Source organism: Pseudophryne corroboree, chromosome 9 (assembly GCF_028390025.1).
Source record: "Pseudophryne corroboree isolate aPseCor3 chromosome 9, aPseCor3.hap2, whole genome shotgun sequence".
Lineage (NCBI taxonomy): Eukaryota > Metazoa > Chordata > Amphibia > Anura > Myobatrachidae > Pseudophryne > Pseudophryne corroboree.
Window position 1 is genome coordinate 166,968,297 of NC_086452.1, and position 26,987 is coordinate 166,995,283.

General features: G+C 45.6%; 1 protein-coding gene and 1 pseudogene across 1 annotated transcript in view; both read right to left on the reverse strand.

Annotated features, from left to right (window-relative positions):
* Nucleotides 1–289: 289 nt before the first annotated feature.
* LRRC8C (leucine rich repeat containing 8 VRAC subunit C) overlaps nt 290–26,987 on the reverse strand; it is a 117,143-nt gene continuing 90,445 nt past the window's right edge. The window contains exons 2-3 of the mRNA XM_063939937.1: nt 9,361–9,502; nt 290–4,246 (exon numbers count right to left, since the gene is read on the reverse strand). Coding sequence (XP_063796007.1) covers nt 1,979–4,246; nt 9,361–9,498 — 2,406 coding nt within the window. The 5' untranslated portion in view covers nt 9,499–9,502 and the 3' untranslated portion in view covers nt 290–1,978. The remainder of the gene's footprint in view (nt 4,247–9,360; nt 9,503–26,987) is intronic.
* Nucleotides 6,680–6,798, reverse strand: LOC134962325 (5S ribosomal RNA; annotated as a pseudogene).

Sequence of the window (26,987 nt, forward strand, 5' to 3'; positions counted from 1 at the left end):
AAAATAATCTAATGAAAGCTACACAATTATAGGGTAGATTTAACAATGAGTTATATTCTTGTTATCACTTGTTACCATAGGCGTCGGAACGGGGGGGGGGGGGGGCAAGGGGGCAGCTTGACCCCCCCAAACATGATCCAGGCGCAGGCGCTGGTGCGGGGGAGCGCTTCCTACCGCATCCCCGTAAGCGGCTACAACTTTAAAAGTAATGTGCTGCCGCAGGCAGGGTGCGCGGCCCCTTCTGTACTGCCCGGCTGTCTCTTCACTGGTGATGTATTACTGGGAGGAGGCGTGGCTGTGGTCCCGGAATGCGACGCCTCCTCCCAGTAATGCATCACCAAAGAAGAGACAGCCGGCCAGTACAGAAGAGGCACTGCACCCTGCCTGCGGCAGCACACTACTTTAAAAGCCGCCCACGGGGATACAGAGGTAAGCGCTCCCCTGCACCGATGAAGGGGGGGGTTTGAAGGAGAGGAGACCGGCACCACGGGAGGGGGAGGAGGGGGGTTGAAGGAGAGGCGCAAAAATGAAATTCAAACTTGCCCCCCCCCCCCCTGTGTGAAATCATTCTGGCGCCCCTGCTTGTTACGAATGTTAAACGGTGCTCCAGCCAATCAGCTCCTGATGTTTTTCAAACACAACATCATTATCACTATCATTCATAACAAGAATATCACTCAATGATAAGTCTGCCCTTGTGTTTGTTTTACTTGTTCAGTGCAACCCGGCATAATGGATTTTTTCTACCACATTTTTTTTATATTATAAGAACCCTTAGAGAGAAGGGTAATGTTACTAGAAACGTATACACGCTATGTGTAATTACATTAAAACTGGCCAATATGAAAATATAATACAAAAACAAAGGACTGACTTTTAGAACCATGAATCATTAGTACTGGGAAGTGGCAACCAGCTTATTCATAGTCCAAATCATTTTTACAGTGTGGGTGGGTCTAGTATCAAGCAGTTAAAAACACCCATGTACTGCATCAGTAAAGGCAAAATAAGGCACAAATTAACATTCTTAAAGGACTAGTCACTGAAGTTCATTCAGTTATATAAAACACATATACGTAATGCACATATGATATCTTGGTCCCCGTAACAGTATCACAATAAACACAAGTATAATTGTACAGCAAGATATAATTATTTTTCTTTTTTACCAAAATAGAAATGTTTCTCAGAACTACAGACAGTACCTGAGCATTTAAAAGCCCCAATGAAAGTCTATTGAGATCCCAAAAACATATATTGCCCTGCAATAGATTGTTTTAAAAATACCATATTGTTTTATAGTCAATAACCTTACTCAGCCTGATAAAGTGCTGAAGAACAGCACCCGACATGTGCACTAACACGGGGCCTGATTCAGAGATGTATGCGAATGCATTAACAGCTGCGAATTTGGACGCAGCTGTTATATGAAGATATGCTAATGTCGCAGCCGCCTGCAGTTGTACAAAGACGCCCATAATCTGCCTCTCTGATCCACCACTTGTGTACAAAGATGCACATCAGGTAAACATCGACCATCAGAGTAGTCCTAGGGCCACAGGAAGTAATATTCTACTGTGTGCGGGATCGCAGTGGCAAGCAGTAATATGAACCCAAAACAGTTGTGATATGCCTGTATGTCTGTTTCTGCTACTACTCCTCGTTACCTTCTCCAAACAGTCCCTGTCAATCACTTTGCAAATAAATCTTTTTAGCGATTACCATCGCAAGACCATTGCAGCACATGCACAAGTGAATTAAACGCATGCACAGACTACCAGTGCACAACTCCCGACTGTTAGTTTTGCGTAGAACTCTAAATCAGGCCCAAAATGCCCAGAATGAGTAGCACATTTAAAAGAAAACATCATTGCAGTTTTGGGTCCAGTAATAATGTAGAAAGCCCACTACAATGACATCATTATACATTTCCCAAAGGTTATTACAGCAGTAGATGCTGACAGTAAGCATACATGTTTTATTCTGATTTCATGTGTTCTCTAATATCAGAGGGAAGTGTTTCAAACAAAGTGTCTTCTACAAGAAGTCCAATTTTTTTCAGGGCCCTACAATCTCCAAGTTCTGGCGGTAAAGTTTCAAAGTGATTACCCTTAATATCCAGATATGATAGGAACACTAAGTTGCCAATTTTTGGAGAAAGAGAGCACAAGTTATTTCTCCCAATTTTTAAGGTTTTCAGTTTCTTGCAGAAGTACAGTTCATCTGGCACACTTTCCACTTTGTTGCAAGAAATTGAAAAATACTGTAAACTTTGGAGGACCCCAATCTCAGGGGGAATGAATCTAATATCATTATAAGATAAGTCTAAGTATCGGAGTTTGTGGCATAAAAACAAGTGAGAAGGCAGCACCTCTATCTTGTTATGGTTGAAGTAAAGCCTTTCCAAGCTTGAGAGTTTTTTAATGTGTTCTGGAATATAAGTAATGCTGTTGTACCACAGCTTTAAGATGGTGAGTTTGCGCAGATGTTGAAAACTAAGTATTTCTTCGATGGATTTGAGACTATTTTCCTTCAGATCCAGTTCTTGGAGAACTAGAAGACTGAAAATCGCATGAGGTATGCGCTCTAAGTCACAGTGTATTAGCTCCAGCTCGGTCAAGTTGACCATTTTCTTTAGATTGTTCAGCATCACCAGCTTTGTGCCATCGTTTTGGATACACATCTTCTGCAGATGGCCAGAAACATCAACAGCCCCTTGAGGAATTTTGGATAAATTACTCTTGATGAATAGTATCTTGAGACTCTTGAGCTCACGGAAAGATTCGAGGTTGATGTTTTTGGATACATCAGGGCTTAAAGAGCCAATCAAGTATAGCTCCTCCAGGTTCCTCAGGCTGTACATCCATGGTGGAAGTTCTCGGACGTCATCAAACTTCACTCTCAAGATCTTTAGATTTTCTTTTAGAAAAGCTAAGGCTGCTGTGTGAATTTTTACGGAACACTGATATAAGGACAATTCTTGAAGATTATCAAGCTGAGCAATTGTTGCTGGTATCATTACATTATTAATAATTTCTAGCTTTAAAGACTGCAGCTCTGTAATCTCAAATACAGTGTCTGGAAGGCCGGAGAGCATAAATAATTGCATCTCCAATCGGTTGTAGGCATTTGTTTGTAGCCTTTGCCTCAACTTATCAGCTGTCCATTCATTATTTAAGTTTAGTTGCTTCAATCTGTTTTCACTGACTTCCGAGAGAAAAACAGCAAATCTTTTGGAGTATAGTGGGTCATACTGATCAATCATGTGAAACATGAAGGCAAAGTCATTCTTAACATCTGGGATATCATCAATACCCGTCTCCTGTCGAACATATTCAAAAGAATACTCCTTTAAGGACCGGTAGAACAGCCAGTACAGTGTATACAGGCAAGTAAATCCATAGACACCAACAAAGCACAAGTAACAAAAGGACAGCTTAGAAAACAAGTGTGCTATTGTATGATTACAGGAAAAGTTTTTATATCCAGTCATATCTTGTATGTCAACATTGCAATCCACGGTAAACTGTACTTTTGAAACAAGTGCACTATTGTAGCAGATAATAATGAGGAATTTAAGAACTTTCAAGATGGTTTGGCGTACGTACATGGCGTAAAGCAAATCACCTTCCTCAACATGGAGACGGAATTTCTTAACTTTCTCAAACAAGGCCTTGGCTTGTTCCCCTTCCTTCTTATCCAGGGCTCCAGCAGTAGCCTTATCAACCACAAATTTCTCAGGTATGGACTTTAATGATTGAGTTTTCACAAGAGGGGTCTCCACGGTGGTTGGACTGGCAATGGACTTGCTTAGATTGTTTTTACGGTTGTCCTTTTCCTCTGGTTCCTCCCCGGAGACTTCAGACAAAGCTCGGGTTGTCCATGGTGACTCAAAACACTTCCCTAATATGGAGATAAAGTGCTCAATTTTTGAGCTTGATCCGGGAAATTTAAACCAAAAGTTACTACAAACCATGAAAATTAAAGTGTGAATGAGAACCAGGTAAGGGAAATACTTTGCGTACCAATGAAGAGCACGCTCGTAACACATTTGGTTGATGAAACTGTATTGTTGAAGATCCAAGTCTGTCTTTAATCCTTTCATTTCTACAGTCCCAGAAGGAGCTGTTGGTTTGGGAGCTGGAACCGGCACATTAGTGACCACAGTGCTTGAAGCATTATAGTTGGAAGAGTTTTGAACTGGATATATTCTTTTTGGCAGACAGATGATCTTGTCCTGCATGACCTGAAAATAAAGGCAAAGGAAAGTTTACTTATTGCCAAAGTAAGCTAATAAGCTGACTCAGCATTATATAGGACTGAAGAAATATTAACCATCAAAATATATACGGCAACAGAGTCAGTGGGCCCAGATCAGACAGGTTTTGGGTGTAGAAACAGTGTATAGAAACCCCTGTGTCATGACAACAGTACTAATTTTAATTTTAAAAAAAAGTCCATCACAGCAATAGATTGTAAGCAAGCAGCTGCTGCAGTGGCTAATTCAATTCTGTGATGCAGCATAATACTAATAAGTAAGGTGATGTTTTCTATTTTCATTCTAATCTCAAAACAGGTTAAAACAGGTAGACCACTGCTTCCCCTCACCGCCATTAGACTGCTCCTGGGGGAAGTCAATTGTTTTCGGTGGCGACTGTCACTGCCAGGCGACGGACAGAGCAATTCAACTGTTGCTCTGTTTGGGCGTGAACAGCTGTCGACACCGGCATTTCTGCAAAATGGCCCTTTTCATGTCACACCCAAAACTTTCATTGGGGTTTGTGGGTTTTACGTGGCTAAATCCGGCACTGCAGGATATGATCAACTCATTAAAAAAAAACAACTAATAAGCACTCCTGCTATCCTATCACTTTAGATGGGAGATCGGACAAGCATAAACAATTGAATCACCCCCATACTGTCCCAACAGCAGTTGTAAGATTGAGGTGTGTAGTGTGATCAGATTTCTTCTTCAGCAGATGAAATTCTTTGCCAACTTGGTGTATGGTGATAACGTCATGTCAGGGAACAGCATTTTTGGAAAATAAATCTGTAGGTTTTCTACTTACTATATGTATTTCAGTTATGTATTCATATCTGTAGCACATGTCTTGATGCCATACCATAGGCTTGGTGCACAAGCTTATGTTAAAATATGCAAAACATGCAGTAATTGCTAGGTGCGCTGTGGGGAAATAATCTGGGTCTTACCATACCCAGTAAATTTGGGTATGTTATAATGTTTCTGTGCATGGCAAATAATGGCTGCTTACTTTCTACACTACAATTCATATTGTTAGATGTTACATCTGCCCCACCTGCAGTGCAACATGGTTTTGCCCAATTGCTAACTTTTTTTGGTTTGCTAACAAACCTGAATAAGGCTCTGAGTTCATATGGGTGTAAAGTGTCCATGGGTAAAGTAATGGATGAAGAATGGAGACTTGTATATAAAGGAATAAACAAATTCAGATGAGCGAGATAGCCTGATCTCCGCTAGGAATATTTTATACTTGCGTAGCTTAGAGAAAATGTCTTGTAATAACATTATCATTAACATTGTTAGTTCTGGTACATACAAAATGAATGTAGACGGAAACAAACAGGTGATCAATTTGCAATGTTGTCTCTACAGCAACAAGGGAACAGTCTCAAGAAACAAACAGCCCAATTATGAAATCAGATGTGAAAGTACAATTTCTCTAAGCTATACTCCCACGGGAGTTAACTTTAATTGACGCATTGCAATAACTGAATGTAGCGGGAGACTAATGCTTGATTATGACAGCCTCTGCCATGTATATTAATATTTCTGCAGGGAGCAGTTTTGTTTTTTATGCAGTGTGCAACCATTCACACATAGGTGACTGAATCCATGCCTCTCAGCCATCCTGATTTTTGTGGGACAATACTAATTTGGGGACGCTGTTCCACCATCACAGTCAGTACTGCATTGTCTCAATCTAGCTGGCATATGGGATGTATACCCATCCCGGCCCCCCGGAAGAGCAATCAAGTCTCTGGAGCTGCACCACATACAAAAAAACTGGGGGATACCGCACTGATCTTAAGATATTTTAATGAAATATAGATGAAAACGAAAATGAGAAAGGAACCAGGATTAATTAGTATACGGGAGGAAGATTCCCAATAATGATACTGGTGGTGCACCCTGAGTCAGTAATATAGTAGACAAACTAAAGAAGAAATAAAAGACTCCGTGGGAGCATTCTTTGATAATCAGAAAAAAACTGGAGTATGTGTCAATTAATACATGATATTTTATTAATAAATTATTTATTAATTGTTCATTTGATGTATCCTAAACAAACTAGTGAGTAAACAAACAATTTACATGTATTTTAAAAGAAAAGAAAAATGACCCTCTGAAATAATCTATTATTCGTATGGATCAAATGTATGTATCAGGACCAGCTATGGTAAATATATTGGGGACACACGGGTATGCCTAAAGGTTATATACAGGGAAGAGCTGATGCTAGATGATAATTTATGCGTAGATTAGAGGAGTCCACATGATGTACCAAAATACATATATGTTGGAGTGCTAATTAAAAAACAAAGAAGAACTGGAAACGGTGGAAGAAATTCTGGAAAGTATAGGTAGTTAGTGAATCTGCTGTCAGTGTTAGGCATGGAATAATCCACTCAATCCAGGTCCCTACTAAACTAGGTCTTCCTAGGAGGTCTCCCATCCAAGTACTGACCCAGGCCAACACTGCTTAGCTTCCAATATCAGACGGAGTCGGGCGTTTACAGTGTGGTATGATAGTAGGACAAATACTGTCCCTGCTCCGGGATCACTGATGAGAGTTCACATAAGACTGGATATGAAAAGAGTTGTGTAGAATTAGAGAAGGGTAGGAAATGGATAGGTGGATCTGCTGCCAGCGTTAGGCAGTGATAAATATGCGGGGCATATCCTATTCCACCGTATACCACTGGATCGCTGGTGAGAGTCCGGAAATCAAGTCAGAAAAGTAGATAGTAGTTACTCCAATAAAATAGAGTATTGTTAGACAAAAGGGAATTGACCAATTAATTGAAAGTCTCTAGTTGTAAATCATAAGAATAGATTTAGCACTAATGGTATTATATCATGGAGAAAAATAAAATTATAACTGTGTTATTAATACACTAGGAAATGCAGCTGGAATGGTATCAAAGGCAGCAATTGTAACTGTCCGCCGGTCCTGAGATATATTGGCCGTTCAATAGAACGTCCGATATATCGGCCAGTGTGTACGGGCCTTAACACTGACAGCAGATTCACTAACTACCTATACTTTCTGGAATTTCTTCCACCTCTTCCAGTTCTTCTTTAATTTATTTAATTAGCACTCCAACATATATGTATTTTGGTACATCATGTGGACTCCTCTAATCTACGCATAAATTATCATCTAGCATCAGCTCTTCCCTGTATATAACCCTTAAGCATACCCGTGTGTCCCCAATATATTTACCATAGCTGGTCCTGATACATATATTTGATCCATACGAATAATAGATTATTTCAGAGGGTAATTTTTCTTTTCTTTTAATATACATGTAAATTGTTTGTTTACTCACTAGTTTGTTTAGGATACATCAAATGTCCAATTTTCAAAAATGTATTCATAAAATATCATGTATTAATTGACACATACTCCATTTTTTTTTCTGATTATCAAATAGTGCGCCCACAGAGTCTTTTCTTTCTTCTTTAGTTTGGCTGCACCATATACGCCTGGCTCTGCCCACTTCATGAGTAAAGTGGGCGGTCCAGACTGCCAATAACGTGATTTCCACTGAATCGCGTAATTGTAGCATCCCCTCCCCCCATTCACTCTGTCGGTAATGTCTGCATTGTATGTCAAGGGGGAAGCCAGAACATTGTTAATTATGGATATGGCAAGTATGGGTATGTCCAATTCACTGTTGCTCTGCATAGCATGTCACTAGTGGACACGGAAGCTATAGGGCCACTAGAGGGGACCGGCGGAAGATAAGGGTCAGCTTAGCGCAGGTCATGGCACTTCTATAGCATGGATCCCCACACTCACAATGTTGGAGGTATGTTGAATCTTTTGAGGCACCCGATGGGTGTGAAGGAGGAGTATCTCATGTCCTGTATGGATCCTCGACTTGAGCACATCACAGTTCTGCTGGTAGGGAAAAGGGTACCAGAAAAAATGTATCCCTGCGTAGCCATCTCAACTTCCTGTTTAATACATTACATCCTATGATAACAATTTGCTGACTTGTAATCTTCAGGTTAAATCCCACCCACTTTCAATCCTTTAAATATTGCCTCATATGAATACTTTTTTAGTGATGAGCGGATTCGGTTTTACTCGGTTTTACTCGGTTCTCAAAACAGAATCTTATTGGCTATCCAAAACACGTGACATCAGTGAGTCAATAAGATTCTGTTTTGAGAACCGAGTAAAACCGAGTAAAACCGAATCCGCTCATCACTATTAAGCTGGCCCCTTTTTTTGCAATGTTGCAGTGAGAATCAGACCAGGGCCACCTTAATGTGTAGGCACACTGGGCAGCTGCCTAGGGCCCCACAATTCTAGAGCCTGCGAGCAGAGGTGGGTGGTGGTCACACAATCAGAGCAGCCAAGCAGCATTCTCTACCTGCCTCCCAGCTGCAGCCAGACAGTGAATGGCTGTCAGCATGCTGATTGGTGGATGCCACCAATCAGTGTTCTGACAGCCATTAACTGTATGGAAGCATGTGGAGAAATGGCGCAAGACCGCAGGAGGGACATATTATTTTTTTAATTGGTTCCTGTGACAGAGTGTAGGGACCCCAGTGCATTTCTTTGCACAGGGCCTACAATGCTGTATCAGACGGTTAATCCAATATTACAGCATGCTGACCAAAAACTAACAGTGCAAGATACTGTTCCTACAGAAATCAATAGGATCACTATTGGGCACAACGGACAATGAGATTTGAAGATCACCACTATTAGTCTGTGTGCGACCACACTAATGGGCTGCAGTGAAGGCAGAAGTGCTCCAGATCCTTAGCGCGAGAGCCGACCTGGAATACTAAGGTCAGCCCATTTGTTACCACCCTTCCAGAGGTGTTCAGAAACCTACAGATGGAGCCTTGCTCATCTAGCCTACCCTGTTGCACCTAGGTGCACCAAGGTTTATTAGCATAAGTCTTTCATCTATTTTTCTCAGCTGCAATACAATACAGAGAGGACAATACAGCAGGGGATTAAGTCATTACTGCAGGGGATTAAGTCCGACTGCCCTGGCTCAGTTAATCCTATCACAGGGATAGATGAGCAGGGCTCCATCTGTAGTAATACAGATCACAAGCACAATAATAAATACCTGCAGTGTACAGCCAAACACCCCTATCATGAGCATGGCTACAGAGAGATAGTCCGTGAACACATCCCACCAAGGCTTCAGCACTCGGAATGCCGGCTGCTGTTCTGAGAACTGACGGAATTCAGTTACTGGAATCATTGTCCTGTAGAGAATAAATACCACAATCTTATTAGCAAGGCAGAAAATTCTCTCCTTAATACTCTGTCATCATCCTGAGGGGTTACACATATGCTGCAGTGCTAACCATAAAAGCTCAGGCTAAACACATATTACATCTACGCAGCAGAACTTTACATCTTTTAGATCTTAGAAAATGTAATTAGCTTTGTATAACCTTGGTGCATTTTTCATATAAAGAACAAAAGCCAGGCATGTACAGCTAGATTCTTATCAGCTCAAACCTGACACTTATTTTTCTCCAGTCATGCATATAAATACCAGGCTTTTTATTTAATTGAAGTAAAACATATTGGGGGAGATTCAAATGTTTAAAAAGTCAGTTGGGAGTCTGTTTTTTCCTATCTAATAGACAGGAAAAAACAGACACCCGTCTGACTTTTCAAACATTTGAATTTCACCCATTACAGTATGTTGTATATTTTTGATCGCTTTGTGTATACTAAAAATTTCCACTTATAAATATTTATATTTGTGTATTCTCTTGTGAATCTAATTTATTTAAGAAAAATACACACTTTGGAGGCGATTCATTCGTTTTCGCATCCAATCTCCCATCTAAAGTGATGGGAGATCACAGGGCGCAATTAGGTTTTTATTTTTATCGCACTGATCACGCCCAGACAGACCGGGTTTAGCTGCGTAAAACGGCTCAACCGACCAAAGTGCTGGGTGCGACCAAAAAAAAGAAGAATTTACTCACCGGTAATTCTATTTCTCGTAGTCCGTAGTGGATGCTGGGGACTCCGTAAGGACCATGGGGAATAGCGGGCTCCGCAGGAGACTGGGCACTCTAAAGAAAGATTTAGTACTATCTGGTGTGCACTGGCTCCTCCCTCTATGCCCCTCCTCCAGACCTCAGTTAAGGAAACTGTGCCCGGAAGACCTGACATTACAAGGAAAGGATTTTGGAATCCCGGGTAAGACTCATACCAGCCACACCAATCACACCGTATAACTTGTGATAAACTTACCCAGTTAACAGTATGAACAACCAACAGAGCATCAACCAATGGATGCCAACATAACATAACCCTTTATTAAGCAATAACTATATACACGTATTGCAGAAAGTCCGCACTTGGGACGGGCGCCCAGCATCCACTACGGACTACGAGAAATAGAATTACCGGTGAGTAAATTCTTATTTTCTCTAACGTCCTAGTGGATGCTGGAGACTCCGTAAGGACCATGGGGATTATACCAAAGCTCCCAAACGGGCGGGAGAGTGCGGATGACTCTGCAGCACCGAATGGGCAAACACCAAGTCCTCCTCAGCCAGGGTATCAAACTTGTAGAACTTTGCAAATGTGTTTGAACCCGACCAAGTAGCAGCTCGGCAAAGCTGTATTGCCGAGACCCCTCGGGCAGCCGCCCAAGAAGAGCCCACCTTCCTTGTGGAATGGGCTTTTACTGATTTTGGATGCGGCAATCCAGCCGCAGAATGAGCCTGCTGAATCGTGTTACAGATCCAGCGAGCTTTGCTTTGAAGCAGGAGCACCCAGCTTGTTGGATGCATACAGGATAAACAGCGAGTCAGTCTTCCTGACTCCAGCCGTCCTGGCAACATAGATCTTCAAAGCCCTGACTACATCAAGCAACTTGGAATCCTCCAAGTCACGAGTAGCCGCAGGCACCACAATGGGTTGGTTCAGATGAAAAGATGACACCACCTTTGGCAGAAACTGCGGACGAGTTCGCAATTCTGCCCTGTCCATATGGAAAACCAGATAGGGGCTTTTACATGACAAAGCCGCCAATTCTGACACACGCCTAGCTGAGGCTAGGGCCAACAGCATGACCACTTTCCACGTGAGATACTTTAGCTCCACCGTCTTAAGTGGCTCAAACCAGTGGGATTTCAGGAAAGCCAAGACCACGTTAAGATCCCAAGGTGCCACTGGTGGCACAAAAGGAGGCTGAATATGCAGCACTCCCTTAACAAACGTCTGAACCTCAGGCAGTGAAGCCAGCTCCTTTTGAAAGAAAATGGATAGGGCCGAAATCTGGACCTTTATGGACCCTAATTTTAGGCCCATAGTCACACCTGACTGTAGGAAGTGCAGGAATCGACCCAGCTGGAATTCCTCTGTAGGGGCCTTGCTGGCCTCACACCAAGCAACATATTTTCGCCATATACGGTGATAATGTTTTGCTGTCACGTCCTTCCTAGCCTTTATCAGCGTAGGAATAACTGCTTCCGGAATGCCCTTTTCTGCTAGGATCCGGTGTTCAACCGCCATGCCGTCAAACGCAGCCGCGGTAAGTCTTGGAACAGACAGGGCCCTTGTTGTAACAGGTCCTGTCTGAGAGGCAGAGGCCATGGGTCCTCTGTGAGCATTTCTTGCAATTCCGGGTACCAAGTCCTTCTTGGCCAATCCGGAACAATGAGTAATGTTCTCACTCCTCTTTTTCTTACAATTCTCAGCACCTTTGGTATGAGAGGAAGAGGAGGAAACACGTAGACCGACTGGAACACCCACGGTGTTACTAGTGCGTCCACAGCTATCGCCTGAGGGTCCCTTGACCTGGCGCAATATCTTTTTAGCTTTTTGCTGAGACGGGACGCCATCATGTCCACCTGTGGCAGTTCCCATCGATTTGCAATCTGCGTGAAGACTTCTTGATGAAGTCCCCACTCTCCCGGGTGGAGGTCGTGTCTGCTGAGGAAGTCTGCTTCCCAGTTGTCCACTCCCGGAATGAACACAGCTGACAGTGCTAGTACGTGATTCTCCGCCCACCGAAGAATCCTGGTGGCTTCTGCCATTGCCACTCTGCTTCTTGTGCCGCCCTGGCGGTTTACATGGGCCACTGCCGTGATGTTGTCTGACTGAATCAGCACCGGTTGGTTTCGAAGCAGAGGCTCCACTTGACTCAGGGCGTTGTATATGGCCCTTAGTTCCGGGATATTGATGTGCAGACAAGTCTCCTGACTTGACCAAAACGCTTGGAAGTTTCTTCCTTGAGTGACTGCCCCCCACCCTCGGAGGCTTGCATCCGTGGTCACCAGGACCCAGTCCTGTATGCCGAATCTGCGGCCCTCGAGGAGGTGAGCACCTTGTAGCCACCACAGAAGAGACACCCTGGCCCTGGGGGACAGGGTGATCATCCGATGCATCTGAAGATGCGATTCGGACCACTTGTCCAGCAGATCCCACTGAAAGATCCTCGCATGGAACCTGCCGAAGGGAATGGCTTCGTATGACTCCACCATCTTTCCCAGAACTCGCGTGCAGCGATGCACCGACACCTGTTTTGGCTTTAGGAGGTCTCTGACCAGAGTCACGAGCTCCTGAGCCTTCTCCTCCGGGAGAAACACCTTCTTCTGGTCTGTGTCCAGAATCATGCCCAGGAAGGGCAGACGCGTCGCAGGAATCAGCTGCGACTTTGGAATGTTCAGAATCCAGCCGTGCTGACGCAACACTTCCTGAGAGTGTGCTACGCTGATCAGCAACTGCTCCCTGGACCTCGCCTTTATGGGGAGATCGTCCAAGTATGGGATAATTGTAACCCCTTGCTTCCGAAGGAGCACCATCATTTCCGCCATCACTTTGGTAAAAACTCTCGGTGCCGTGGACAGGCCAAACGGCAACGTCTGGAATTGGTAATGACAGTCCCGTACCACAAACCTGAGGTACTCCTGATGAGGCGGATAAATGGGGACATGCAAGTAAGCATCCTTGATGTCCAGAGACACCATAAAATCCCCTTCCTCCAGGCTTGCAATGATCGCTCTGAGCGATTCCATTTTGAACTTTAATTTCTTCAGATAAATGTTCAGGGATTTTAAATTTAAAATGGGTCTGACCGAACCGTCCGGTTTCGGTACCACAAACATAGTGGAATAGTAGCCCCTTCCCCGTTGAAGGGGGGGGACCTCTACCACCACCTGCTGGAGAAAAAGTTTGTGAATTGCCTCCAACACTATCTCCCTTTCCATGGGGGAAGTTGGTAAGGCCGATTTTAGGTAACGATGAGGGGGCATCACCTCGAATTCCAGCTTGTATCCCTGAGACACAATTTGTATAGCCCAAGGATCCACCTGTGAGCGAACCCACTGGTGGCTGAAAAGTCGGAGACGTGCCCCCACGGCTCCTGGCTCCGCCTGTGGAGCCCCAGCGTCATGCGGTGGATTCAGTGGAAGCCGGGGAAGACTTTTGTTCCTGGGAACTAACTGCATGGTGCAGCTTTTTTCCTCTACCCCTGCCTCTGGCAAGAAAGGACGCACCTCTGACCTTCTTGCTCCTCTGAGAACGAAAGGACTGCATTTGGTAATACGGTGCTTTCTTAGGTTGTGGAGGGACATAAGGCAAGAAATTTGACTTCCCAGCCGTAGCTGTGGAAACTAGGTCCGAGAGACCGTCCCCAAACAATTCCTCACCCTTATAAGGTAAAACCTCCATGTGTTTTTTAGAGTCGGTATCCCCTGTCCATTGCCGAGTCCATAAGACCCTTCTGGCAGAAATGGACATTGCGATAACTCTAGAGCCCAGCAGGCAAATGTCCCTCTGGGCATCCCGCATATATAGGACCGCGTCCTTGATATGTGCCAGGGTCAGTAGAACAGTGTCCCTGTCCAGGGTATCTAACTCCTCAGACAGAGAATCCGTCCATGCAGCTACCGCACTACACATCCAGGCCGAAGCAATTGCTGGCCTCAGCGGTGTGCCAGAATGTGTATAAACAGACTTCAGGATAGCTTCCTGCTTTCTATCCGCAGGATCCTTAAGGGCGGCCGGAGACGGCAGGGCCACCTTCTTGGACAAGCGTGTCAACGCCTTGTCTACCCTAGGGGAGGATTCCCAGCGTAACCTGTCCGTTGGCGGGAAAGGATACGCCATAAGTAATCTCTTGGAAACTATCACCTTCCTGTCAGGGGAATCCCATGCTTTTTCACATAATTCATTTAATTCATGTGAAGCGGGAAAAGTCACTTCATGCTTTTTCTCCCCATACATATAAATCCTCTTGTCAGGGACAGGATTTTCCTCAGAAATGTGTAATACATCCTTCATTGCTACAATCATGTAGCGGTTGGCTTTAGTCATTTTAGGCTGCAACTTTGCCTCATCGTCATCGACACTGGAGTCAGATTCCGTGTCGACATCTGTGTCAACTATCTGGGATAGTGTGCGCTTTTGAGACCCTGACGGCCTCTGCGCTGTAGGATCAGGCATGGGTTGAGACCCCGACTGTCCCCCGGTTACAGTTTTATCCAATCTGTTATGCAAGGAGTTTACATTATCATTTAACACCTTCCACATATCCATCCAATCAGGTGTCGGCACCGTCGGCGGCGACACCACACTCAGCTGCACTTGTTCTGCCTCCACGTATCCTTCCTCATCAAACATGTCGACACAGGCGTACCGACACACAGCACACACACAGGGAATGCTCTGACTGAGGACAGGACCCCACAAAGGCTTTTGGGGAGACAGAGAGAGAGTATGCCAGCACACACCCCAGCGCTATATAACCCAGGGATTACACTGTACCTTAGTGTTTACCCTGTAGCTGCTGTTAATATATATATACTGTGCCTAAATTTATGTGCCCCCCCTCTCTTTTTTACCCTTTAATGCACCTGTATACTGCAGGGGAGAGCCTGGGGAGCGTCCTTCCAGTGGAGCTGTGAAGAGAAAATGGCGCTGGTGTGCTGAGGAAGAAGGCCCCGCCCCCTCAGCGGCGGGCTTCTGTCCCGCTTTTAATGTGTAAAATATGGCGGGGGCTCGGGCATATATACAGTCCCAGACTGTATATATGCCTCTTTTTGCCAAAAAGGTACTTAATTGCTGCCCAGGGCGCCCACCCCTGCGCCCTACAGTGACCGGAGTGTGCGGTGTGCTGTGGGAGCAATGGCGCACAGCTGCAGTGCTGTGCGCTACCTTAAGTGAAGACAGGAGTCTTCAGCCGCCGATTTCGATGTCTTCTTGCTTCTGCTGCTTCTGTTCTTCTGGCTCTGCGAGGAGGACGGCGGCGCGGCTCCGGGAACGAACGATCAAGGTTAGGTACCTGTGTTCGATCCCTCTGGAGCTAATGGTGTCCAGTAGCCTAAGAAGCGCTACCTAGCTGCCGTGAATAGGTTTGCTTCTCTCCCCTCAGTCCCTTGTAGCAGAGAGTCTGTTGCCAGCAGAAGCTCTCTGAAAATAAAAAAGCTAACAAATACTTTCTTTTCTAGCAAGCTCAGGAGAGCCCACTAGGAGCACCCAGCTCGGCCGGGCACAGATTCTAACTGAGGTCTGGAGGAGGATGCATAGAGGGAGGAGCGAGTGCACACCAGATAGTACTAAATCTTTCTTTAGAGTGCCCAGTCTCCTGCGGAGCCCGCTATTCCCCATGGTCCTTACGGAGTCCCCAGCATCCACTAGGACGTTAGAGAGAGGTCACTTTTTGCACATTTCAGCTCATCAGCATGGGAGCCTGTGAGCTGAAAGGTTAGGTTGTGGGAGGGTACTGTTAGGGCTGTTTCACATACACCAGTTTTCACTGGATAGCAAAAAGCCGGACAAACTTTGTCCAGCTTTTTGCCATCCGGCAGGGTCTTTCACACACAACAGCTTTGAGCAGGCTGCTAAAAAAACCGTTGTGTATGAAAGCTCCCCTTCACACACACGGTTCACTGCCTACAAGGAGGGCATGGCCCCTGCCTGGCAGCCGGACCTTTCAGTGAATATTTCCGGCTCCAACTCGGCAGCCGTGCCGGGGCCATGCCGTGTGAATTTACACATTACTCTTCATGTGTCTCTGCAGGATGGTTGCAGCAAAAAGCTGTCCGGTATTTTGCCGGCCAGCGCTACCCGGCCAGTGTGAAACAGCCCTTAGGGTCAGTCTGCAGGAGAGGGGTGGGTTAGGGTTAGTCTGTGAGAGGAGATGATTAGAGTTAGGCTACTGGAGGGATAAGTTAGGGTTACAAAACTTTCCAAAATCCGTTGAGATTTTGAACATTGGGATTCCTCTGTGGGTATTCTGACCATCAGCATCCTAAGCACCAGGATATTGGGGTTCACTATGGTATGCCGGCGGTCGGGCTCCCGGCGACCAGCATACCGGCGCCGAGAGCCCGACCGCCGGCTTACCAACAGTGTGGCGAGCGCAAATGAGCCCCTTGCGGGCTCGCTGCGCTCGCCACGCTACGGCCACGCTATTTTATTCTCCCTCCAGGGGGGTCGTGGACACCCACGAGGGAGAATATGTGTCGGTATGCCGGCTGTCGGGATCCCGGCGCCGGTATACTGTGCGCTGGGATCCCGTCAGTCGGCATACTGAAGACCACCCGGATATTGTACCCAACCCTATTATAAACAGACATTCAGGGCCAGAAGGTCCAGCATAACAGCCTGACCGAACAGCTCTGTTTGGCCGTATGCCGCATGGCACATAGAGAGCCTCCCGGCGATCTGCTCGTCTGCTCGACTTTTAAAAAGATAGGGGCGTGCCGCTAGGCCATGCCCCCACGAGCCGTTACTGCACACCTTGTGTGTGCACACCTAGGGCGCGCTAGAATACAGGGGGAGCTTCAGACCCCCAGTCTGTCTCTGCAGCCATTTATCTTAATGAGAAATAGTGACTTTACTTGCTTTAATAAATCATTTCAGTTATTGCTATGTTAGCAGGCTGGATTTCCATCACTGTTGCACACAGCCAAAAAACTTTATACCTTAAGCCCTGCCCCACCCACTAGCTACACCCCTTCAAACATAACATTCGCCGGCACTATCACAGAGCGGTAGGACAATTCCCCAAACAATTAACCCTGTCTGTTAATGTTTCTGTATTTGCCCCTCTGCAGTTAAATTGAAGACATACTGAGTTTGGTTAAGAGTGTAAATTGTCCCTTAACCTTAATCACAAGTGTAACATACAGTGGGGCAGATGTACTAAGCTTGAAAAGTGATAAATATCACTGTGATAAAGTACCAGCCAATCGGCTCCTAACTGTCATTTTTCAAACACAGCCTGTGACATGGCAGTAAGGAGCCGATTGGCTGGTGCTTTATCACAGTGATATTTATCACTTTTCAGGCTTAGTACATCTTCCCCAGTAAGCAGTCAGCAATAACATCAACATCTACAGTTAGAAAGTTGTGACAGTAAGTAATTATTGTAATTTAATTATTCACAGAGAAGAGACAACTCAGTATTTCTTTCAGTTTTACCTACAGAATAATTATACTTGTTTATGGAACTTTAGTTGCGCTTTCAAATATAATTGAAGAACAGTGGTTAGTATCAACACCAAATGGGTAGTACTGTTAAATAAACAAGGCAATACCAAAGAAAATCCAAACCACTGTGCTAAGAGCTTTTGACTACAAATAACTAGTGATGAGCGGATTCGGTTTCTCGGAAACCGAACCCCCCCGAACTTCAGCCTTTTTACACGGGTCCGAGCCGTGCTCGGATTCTCCCGTGTGGCTCGGGTAAACCGAGCGCGCTCGAACGTCATCATCCCGCTGTCGGATTCTCGCGAGATTCGGATTCTATATAAGCAGCCGCGCGTCGCCGCCATTTTCACACGTGCATTGAGATTGATAGGGAGAGAACGTGGCTGGCGTCCTCTCCGTTATAGTCATAATAGAAAAGACTAAGAGTGACATTGTTATAATTGTGGGGAGGATTGGGGACGGGGAGCAGCTGTTAGGAGTACAGTGCAGGGTTTTGCTGATAGTAGTGAGTGTGACCACCAGTTTAATCCGTTCTCTGCCTGAAAAAAACGCTCCATACCATATCTGTGCTCAGTGTGCTGCATGATATATCTGAGCTGAGTGCACTGCTCACACTGCCTAATTGTGGGGACTGGGGAGCAGTTATAGCAGGAGTACAGTGCACAGTTTTGCTGACAGTGACCACCAGTCCAGTATACGTTTGTCTGCCTGAAAAACACTCCTGTGGTGGCTTTTTTTCTTTATACTAGTAGTTTAGCAGTCTGCTGACAGTGTCCACCAGGTCCATTTATTATACAGTATATTATATATATAGCAGTACAGTAGGCCACGGCTGTACCTACCTCTGTGTTGTCACTTGTCGTCCATAAGTAATAATAGTATACTATCCATCCATCTACATTGTATACCTGTGGTGGCTTTTTTTTCTTCATACTAGTTTAGCAGTCTGCTGACAGTGTCCACCAGGTCCGTTATTATTATTCTGTATATATTATATATATAGCAGTACGGTAGGCCACGGCTGTACCTACCTCTGTGTCGTCACTCGTCGTCCATAAGTAATAATAGTATACTATCCATCCATCTACATTGTATACCTGTGGTGGCTTTTTTTTCTTCATACTAGTTTAGCAGTCTGCCGACAGTGTCCACCAGGTCCGTTATTATTATTCTGTATATATTATATATATAGCAGTACGGTAGGCCACGGCTGTACCTACCTCTGTGTCGTCACTCGTCGTCCATAAGTAATAATAGTATACTATCCATCCATCTACATTGTATACCTGTGGTGGCTTTTTTTTCTTCATACTAGTTTAGCAGTCTGCTGACAGTGTCCACCAGGTCCGTTATTATTATTCTGTATATATTATATATATATAGCAGTACGGTAGGCCACGGCTGTACCTACCTCTGTGTCGTCACTCGTCGTCCATAAGTAATAATAGTATACTATCCATCCATCTACATTGTATACCTGTGGTGGCTTTTTTTTCTTCATACTAGTTTAGCAGTCTGCTGACAGTGTCCACCAGGTCCGTTATTATTATTCTGTATATATTATATATATATAGCAGTACGGTAGGCCACGGCTGTACCTACCTCTGTGTCGTCACTCGTCGTCCATAAGTAATAATAGTATACTATCCATCCATCTACATTGTATACCTGTGGTGGCTTTTTTTTCTTCATACTAGTTTAGCAGTCTGCTGACAGTGTCCACCAGGTCCGTTATTATTATTCTGTATATATTATATATATATAGCAGTACGGTAGGCCACGGCTGTACCTACCTCTGTGTCGTCACTCGTCGTCCATAAGTAATAATAGTATACTATCCATCCATCTACATTGTATACCTGTGGTGGCTTTTTTTTCTTCATACTAGTTTAGCAGTCTGCTGACAGTGTCCACCAGGTCCGTTATTATTATTCTGTATATATTATATATATAGCAGTACGGTAGGCCACGGCTGTACCTACCTCTGTGTCGTCACTCGTCGTCCATAAGTAATAATAGTATACTATCCATCCATCTACATTGTATACCTGTGGTGGCTTTTTTTTCTTCATACTAGTTTAGCAGTCTGCTGACAGTGTCCACCAGGTCCGTTATTATTATTCTGTATATATTATATATATAGCAGTACGGTAGGCCACGGCTGTACCTACCTCTGTGTCGTCACTCGTCGTCCATAAGTAATAATAGTATACTATCCATCCATCTACATTGTATACCTGTGGTGGCTTTTTTTTCTTCATACTAGTTTAGCAGTCTGCTGACAGTGTCCACCAGGTCCGTTATTATTATTCTGTATATATTATATATAGCAGTACGGTAGGCCACGGCTGTACCTACCTCTGTGTCGTCACTCGTCGTCCATAAGTAATAATACTATACTATCCATCCATCTACATTGTATACCTGTGGTGGCTTTTAGTTGTGCGCAAAATATGGAGAACAAAAATGTGGAGGTTAAAAAAATAGGGAAAGATCAAGATCCACTTCCACCTAGTGCTGAAGCTGCTGCCACTAGTCATGGCCGAGACGATGAAATGCCATCAACGTCGTCTGCCAAGGCCGATGCCCAATGTCATAGTACAGAGCATGTAAAATCCAAAACACAAAAGATCAGTAAAAAAATGACCCAAAAATCAAAATTAAAAGCGTCTGAGGAGAAGCGTAAACTTGCCAATATGCCATTTACGACACGGAGTGGCAAGGAACGGCTGAGGCCCTGGCCTATGTTCATGGCTAGTGGTTCAGCTTCACATGAGGATGGAAGCACTCAGCCTCTCGCTAGAAAAATGAAAAGACTTAAGCTGGCAAAAGCACAGCAAAGAACTGTGCGTTCTTCTAAATCACAAATCCCCAAGGAGAGTCCAATTGTGTCGGTTGCGATGCCTGACCTTCCCAACACTGGACGGGAAGAGCTTGCGCCTTCCACCATTTGCACGCCCCCTGCAAGTGCTGGAAGGAGCACCCGCAGTCCAGTTCCTGCTAGTCAAATTGAAGATGTCAGTGTTGAAGTACACCAGGATGAGGATATGGGTGTTGCTGGCGCTGGGGAGGAAATTAACAAGGAGGATTCTGATGGTGAGGTGGTTTGTTTAAGTCAGGCACCCGGGGAGACACCTGTTGTCCGTGGGAGGAATATGGCCATTGACATGCCTGGTCAAAATACAAAAAAAATCAGCTCTTCGGTGTGGAATTATTTCATAACAAATGCGGACAACAGGTGGCAAGCCGTGTGTTGCCTTTGTCAAGCTGTAATAAGTAGGGGTAAGGACGTTAACCACCTCGGAACATCCTCCCTTATACGTCACCTGCAGCGCATTCATCATAAGTCAGTGACAAGTTCAAAAACTTTGGGCGACAGCGGAAGCAGTCCACTGACCAGTAAATCCCTTCCTCTTGTAACCAAGCTCACGCAAACCACACCACCAACTCCCTCAGTGTCAATTTCCTCCTTACCCAGGAAAGCCAATAGTCCTGCAGGCCATGTCACTGGCAAGTCTGACGAGTCCTCTCCTGCCTGGGATTCCTCCGATGCATCCTTGAGTGTAACGCCTACTGCTGCTGGCGCTGCTGTTGTTGCTGCTGGGAGTCGATGGTCATCCCAGAGGGGAAGTCGGAAGACCACTTGTACTAATTCCAGTAAGCAATTCACTGTCCAACAGTCCTTTGCGAGGAAGATGAAATATCACAGCAGTCATCCTGCTGCAAAGCGGATAACTGAGGCCTTGGCAGCCTGGGCGGTGACAAACGTGGTTCCGGTATCCATCGTTACTTCAGAGCCAACTATAGACTTGATTGAGGTACTGTGTCCCCGGTACCAAATAACATCTAGGTTCCATTTCTCTAGGCAGGCGATACAGAGAATGTACACAGATGTCAGAAAAAGAGTCACCAGTGTCCTAAAAAATGCAGTTGTACCCAATGTCCACTTAACCACGGACATGTGGACAAGTGGAGCAGGGCAGACTCAGGACTACATGACTGTGACAGCCCACTGGGTAGATGTATTGCCTCCCGCTGCAAGAACAGCAGCGGCGGCACCAGTAGCAGCATCTCGCAAACGCCAACTCGTTCCTAGGCAGGCTACGCTTTGTATCACCGCTTTCCAGAATACGTACACAGCTGAAAACCTCTTACGGCAACTGAGGAAGATCATCGCAGAATGGCTTACCCCAACTGGACTATCCTGGGGATTTGTGGCATCGGACAATGCCAGCAATATTGTGCGTGCATTACATCTGGGCAAATTCCAGCACGTCCCATGTTTTGCACATACATTGAATTTGGTTATGCAGAATTATTTAAAAAACGACAGGGGCGTGCAAGAGATGCTGTCGGTGGCCAGAAGAATTGCGGGACACTTTCGGCGTACAGAAGACTGGAGCCCCACCAAAAACACCTGAACCTGCTCTGCCATCATCTGAAGCAAGAGGTGGTAACGAGGTGGAATTCAACCCTCTATATGCTTCAGAGGATGGAGGAGCAGCAAAAGGCCATTCAAGCCTATACATCTGCCCACGATATAGGCAAAGGAGGTGGAATGCACCTGTCTCAAGCGCAGTGGAGAATGATTTCAACGTTGTGCAAGGTTCTGCAACCTTTTGAACTTGCCACACGTGAAGTCAGTTCAGACACTGCCAGCCTTAATCAGGTAATTCCCCTCATCAGGCTTTTGCAGAAGAAGCTGGAGGCATTGAAGGAGGAGCTAAAACAGAGCGATTCCGCTAGGCATGTGGGACTTGTGGATGGAGCCCTTCATTCGCTTAACCAGGATTCACGGGTGGTCAATCTGTTGAAATCAGAGCACTACATTTTGGCCACCGTGCTCGATCCTAGATTTAAAACCTACGTTGTATCTCTCTTTCCGGCAGACACAAGTCTGCAGAGGTTCAAAGACCTGCTGGTGAAAAAATTGTCAAGTCAAGCGGAACACGACCCGTCAACAGCTCCTCCTACACATTCTCCTGCAACTGGGGGTATGAGGAAAAGGCTAAGAATTCCGAGCCCACCCGCTGGCGGTGATGCAGGGCAGTCTGGAGCGAGTGCTGACATCTGGTCCGGACTGAAGGACCTGCCAACGATTACTGACATGTCGTCTACTGTCACTGCATATGATTCTGTCACCATTGAAAGAATGGTGGAGGATTATATGAGTGACCGCATCCAAGTAGGCACGTCAGACAGTCCGTACGTATACTGGCAGGAAAAAGAGGCAATTTGGAGGCCCTTGCAGAAACTGGCTTTATTCTACCTAAGTTGCCCTCCCTCCAGTGTGTACTCCGAAAGAGTGTTTAGTGCCGCCGCTCACCTTGTCAGCAATTGGCGTACGAGGTTACTTCCAGAAAATGTGGAGAAGATGATGTTCTTTAAAATGAATTATAATCAATTCCTCCGTGGAGACATTCACCAGCAGCAATTGCCTCCAGAAAGTACACGGGGACCTGAGATGGTGGATTCCAGTGGGGACGAATTAATAATCTGTGAGGAGGGGGATGTACACAGTGAAAGGGGTGATGAATCGGACGATGATAATGAGGTAGACATCTTGCCTCCGTAGAGCCAGTTTGTGCAAGGAGAGATTGATTGCTTCTTTTTTGGTGGGGGCCCAAACCAACCAGTCATTTCAGTCACAGTCGTGTGGCAGACCCTGTCGCTGAAATGATGGGTTCGTTAAAGTGTGCATGTCCTGTTTATACAACATAAGGGTGCGTGGGAGGGCCCAAGGACAATTTCATCTTGCACCTCTTTTTTCTTTCATTTTTCTTTGCGTCATGTGCTGTTTGGGGAGCATTTTTTTGAAGGGCCATCCTGCGTGACACTGCAGTGCCACTCCTAGATGGGCCAGGTGTTTGTGTCGGCCACTAGGGTCGCTTAGCTAAGTCACACAGCTACCTCATTGCGCCTCTTTTTTTCTTTGCGTCATGTGCTGTTTGGGGAGTATTTTTTTGAAGGGCCATCCTGCGTGACACTGCAGTGCCACTCCTAGATGGGCCAGGTGTTTGTGTCGGCCACTTGGGTCGCTTAGCTTAGTCATCCAGCGACCTCGGTGCAAATTTTAGGACTAAAAATAATATTGTGAGGTGTGAGGTGTTCAGAATAGACTGAAAATGAGTGTAAATTATGGTTATTGAGGTTAATAATACTATGGGATCAAAATGACCCCCAAATTCTATGATTTAAGCTGTTTTTTAGTGTTTTTTGAAAAAAACACCCGAATCCAAAACACACCCGAATCCGACAAAAAAATTTCGATGAGGTTTTGCCAAAACGCGTTCGAACCCAAAACACGGCCGCGGAACCGAACCCAAAACCCGAAAAATTGCCGGTGCACATCACTACAAATAACACATGAGGAGATGGGGAATGAATGGGACTGCAGCCTCGCAGTTCTGTTAATGTGCGGTAATATTAATTTGTTCAGATGACCACAGATTACCAGAACTGCAAGGTTGTTGCCTAGATCACCAGGAGAAGGACTTATATCTATCTACAGCAGGGGCGGGGAACCTTTTTTCTACCAAGGGCCGTTTGGATATTTATAAAAACCTTCAGGGGCCATACAAAAATTATCAAGTACAAAATTAGCCTGCCCCCAGTAGATAGGCCCTCATTAGATATGACCCCTAGTAGCACCGCTTACACACACACACACACACACACACACACACACACACATTAAACGAATGAAAAAACACAATACTCACCAGCCCTGCTCCTGCTTCCGGACCCTTGCCCTCTGCCTGGCTGCCCACTCCTCAGAACTATGGAAGAGACGTCATGACATCTCTCCCATAGCACCGCACAGGCACACACGCACACTGCCAAAGCCGGAAGCCAGAGCTCAGGCATGAGCTGCTGAGGGGAAGAAGCCGGGCGCCCGCTAGTAACAAAATCTCAGCGGGCGCTCAGCATCTCCCTTGGTTAGGTGAGCTTGGGAGGGCCAGATCAAGTGGCTTTGCGGGCCTTATACGGCCCGCGGGCCTGATGTTCCCCACCCCTGATCTACAGAAAGAGGGGGAGGTTGAGCAAGGCACAGTGGGGACTGGCTTCCAAAACTCTGCATTTTAAATAATTGTGTTATATAGGAATAGTGCATGTTGAATGTTTGAAATAAACGATATTGGATATACAGTAAGTGGACCATTAGGCTGCGGGGGAGGGTTAGAGTTAAGGCCCGTACACACTGGTCGATATATCGGCCGTTCTCTTGAACGGCCGATACATCGCGGGACCGTCGGCCAGTGTGTACGGGCGATACGTCTGTGAACTCCGTCGTTCACAGACGTATCGCGCCTACTGCGCAGCACAGCCGACGGCCAATATATCTAACGATATATTGGCGCGTCGCTGTGTGTGTACGGGGCGGTCGTCCGACCGCCCGTACACATGCTGCGGCGGCCGGCGATGATTGACAGGTGAACTGGGCGGGCGTGCCCACCCAGTTCATGACGTCAGTCCCCCGACGGATCGGGCAGTGTGTATGCACACTGCAGATCCGTACATAGATATATCTGCAGATCAATTGATCTGCAGATATATCTACTAGTGTGTACCCACCTTTAGGCACTAAGGGGGGACAGTTAGGGTTAGGTTGAGTGCGGGGAGGGTGGGTTTAGGTTAGGGGGTAGACAGGATGGGTTAGACTACTTGCCTACCAGGTGTCGGAATTATGCGGGGTGGGATAGCTCTGTCGGTATTCTGACTGCTGGCAAGGATCCAAGTGCCAGGATCCCGATATCATCCCCCTGCAGATATTGCTTATATAGTATTAAAATTGTATTAAGAGTGAATATTTTGCCCTTCTAAGTGATAATATATTTTATTATTTTTATAAAAGTCTTAGTCACAAAGCGATGCGACTAGGACGCACAAGGAGACTGCTGATTAATATGATATAAGACACTTGTATATCTGTGTGTGACTGAGTCTATGAATCTGTAAATAAAATGCTACAATGTAGCAGTCACAGAATTTTTCCAATACAATACAATATTTTGTTCCGTATACACACTCAATCACGCACAGTATACATGTGTCACATATCACATTAATCAGCACATTCTACTTGTATAATCTTCTGGAAAATAGTTTTAAAAAATAGGCAAGCTTGCCTATAGTGGACTGCCAGGCCAGGCCTATATGAAAGGGTCTCTCCTCCTATTCTGCTCTTTCTCCTAGGAGAGGGCGGGGCTACACGGCTCAGGTGCTGCTGCTGTTCCTGGAAACTAAGAAATAACATGTACATAAGTATTCATAGCCTTTGCCATGAAGCTCAAAATTGAGCTCAGGTGCATCCTGTTTCCACTGATCATCCTTGAGATGTTCCTACAGCTTAATTGGAGTTCACCTGTGGTAAATTCAGTTGACTGGACATGATTTGGAAAGGCACACACCTGTCTATATAAGACAGTGCATGTGTGAGCACAAACCAAGTATGAAGTCAAAGGAATTGTCTGTAGACCTCCAAGACAGGATTGTCTTGAGGCACAAATCTAGGGAAGGGTACAGAAAAATATCTGCAGCTTTGAAGGTCCCAATGAGCACAGAGGAACCATCATCCATCATTCATAAATGGAAGAAGTTCGGAACCACCAGGACTCTTCGTAGAGCTGGCCGGCTTATAAAGTGAGCGATCTGGGGAGAAGGGCCCTAGTCAGGGTGGTGACCAAGAACCCGATAGTCACTCTGTCAGAGCTACAGCATTCCATTGTGGAGAGAGGAGAACCTTCCAGAAAGATAACCATCTCTGCAGCAATCCACCAATTAGGCCCATATGGTAGAGTGGGCAGACAGATGCCACTCCCTAGTAAAAAGTACATGGCAGCCCATCTGGAGTTTGCCAAAATGCACCTGAAGGACTCTCAGACCATGAGAAACAGAATTCTCTGGTCTGATGAGACAAAGATTGAACTCTCTGGAGTGAATGCCAGGCATCATGTTTGGAGGAAACCAAGCACCGCTCATCACCAGGCCAATACCATCCTACAGTGAAGCATGGTGGTGGCAGCATCATGCTCTGGGGATATTTTTCAGCGGCAGGAACTGAGACTAGTCAGGATAGAGGGAAAGATGAATGCAGCAATGTACAGAGGCATCCTGGATGAAAACCTGCTCCAGAGCGCTCTTGACCTCAGACTGGGGCAACGGTTTATCTTTCAGCAGGACAACGACCCTAAGCACACAGCCAAGATAGCAAAGGAGTGGCTTCAGGACAACTCTGTGAATGTCCTTGAGTAGCCCAGCCAGAGAATTGAATCCGATTGA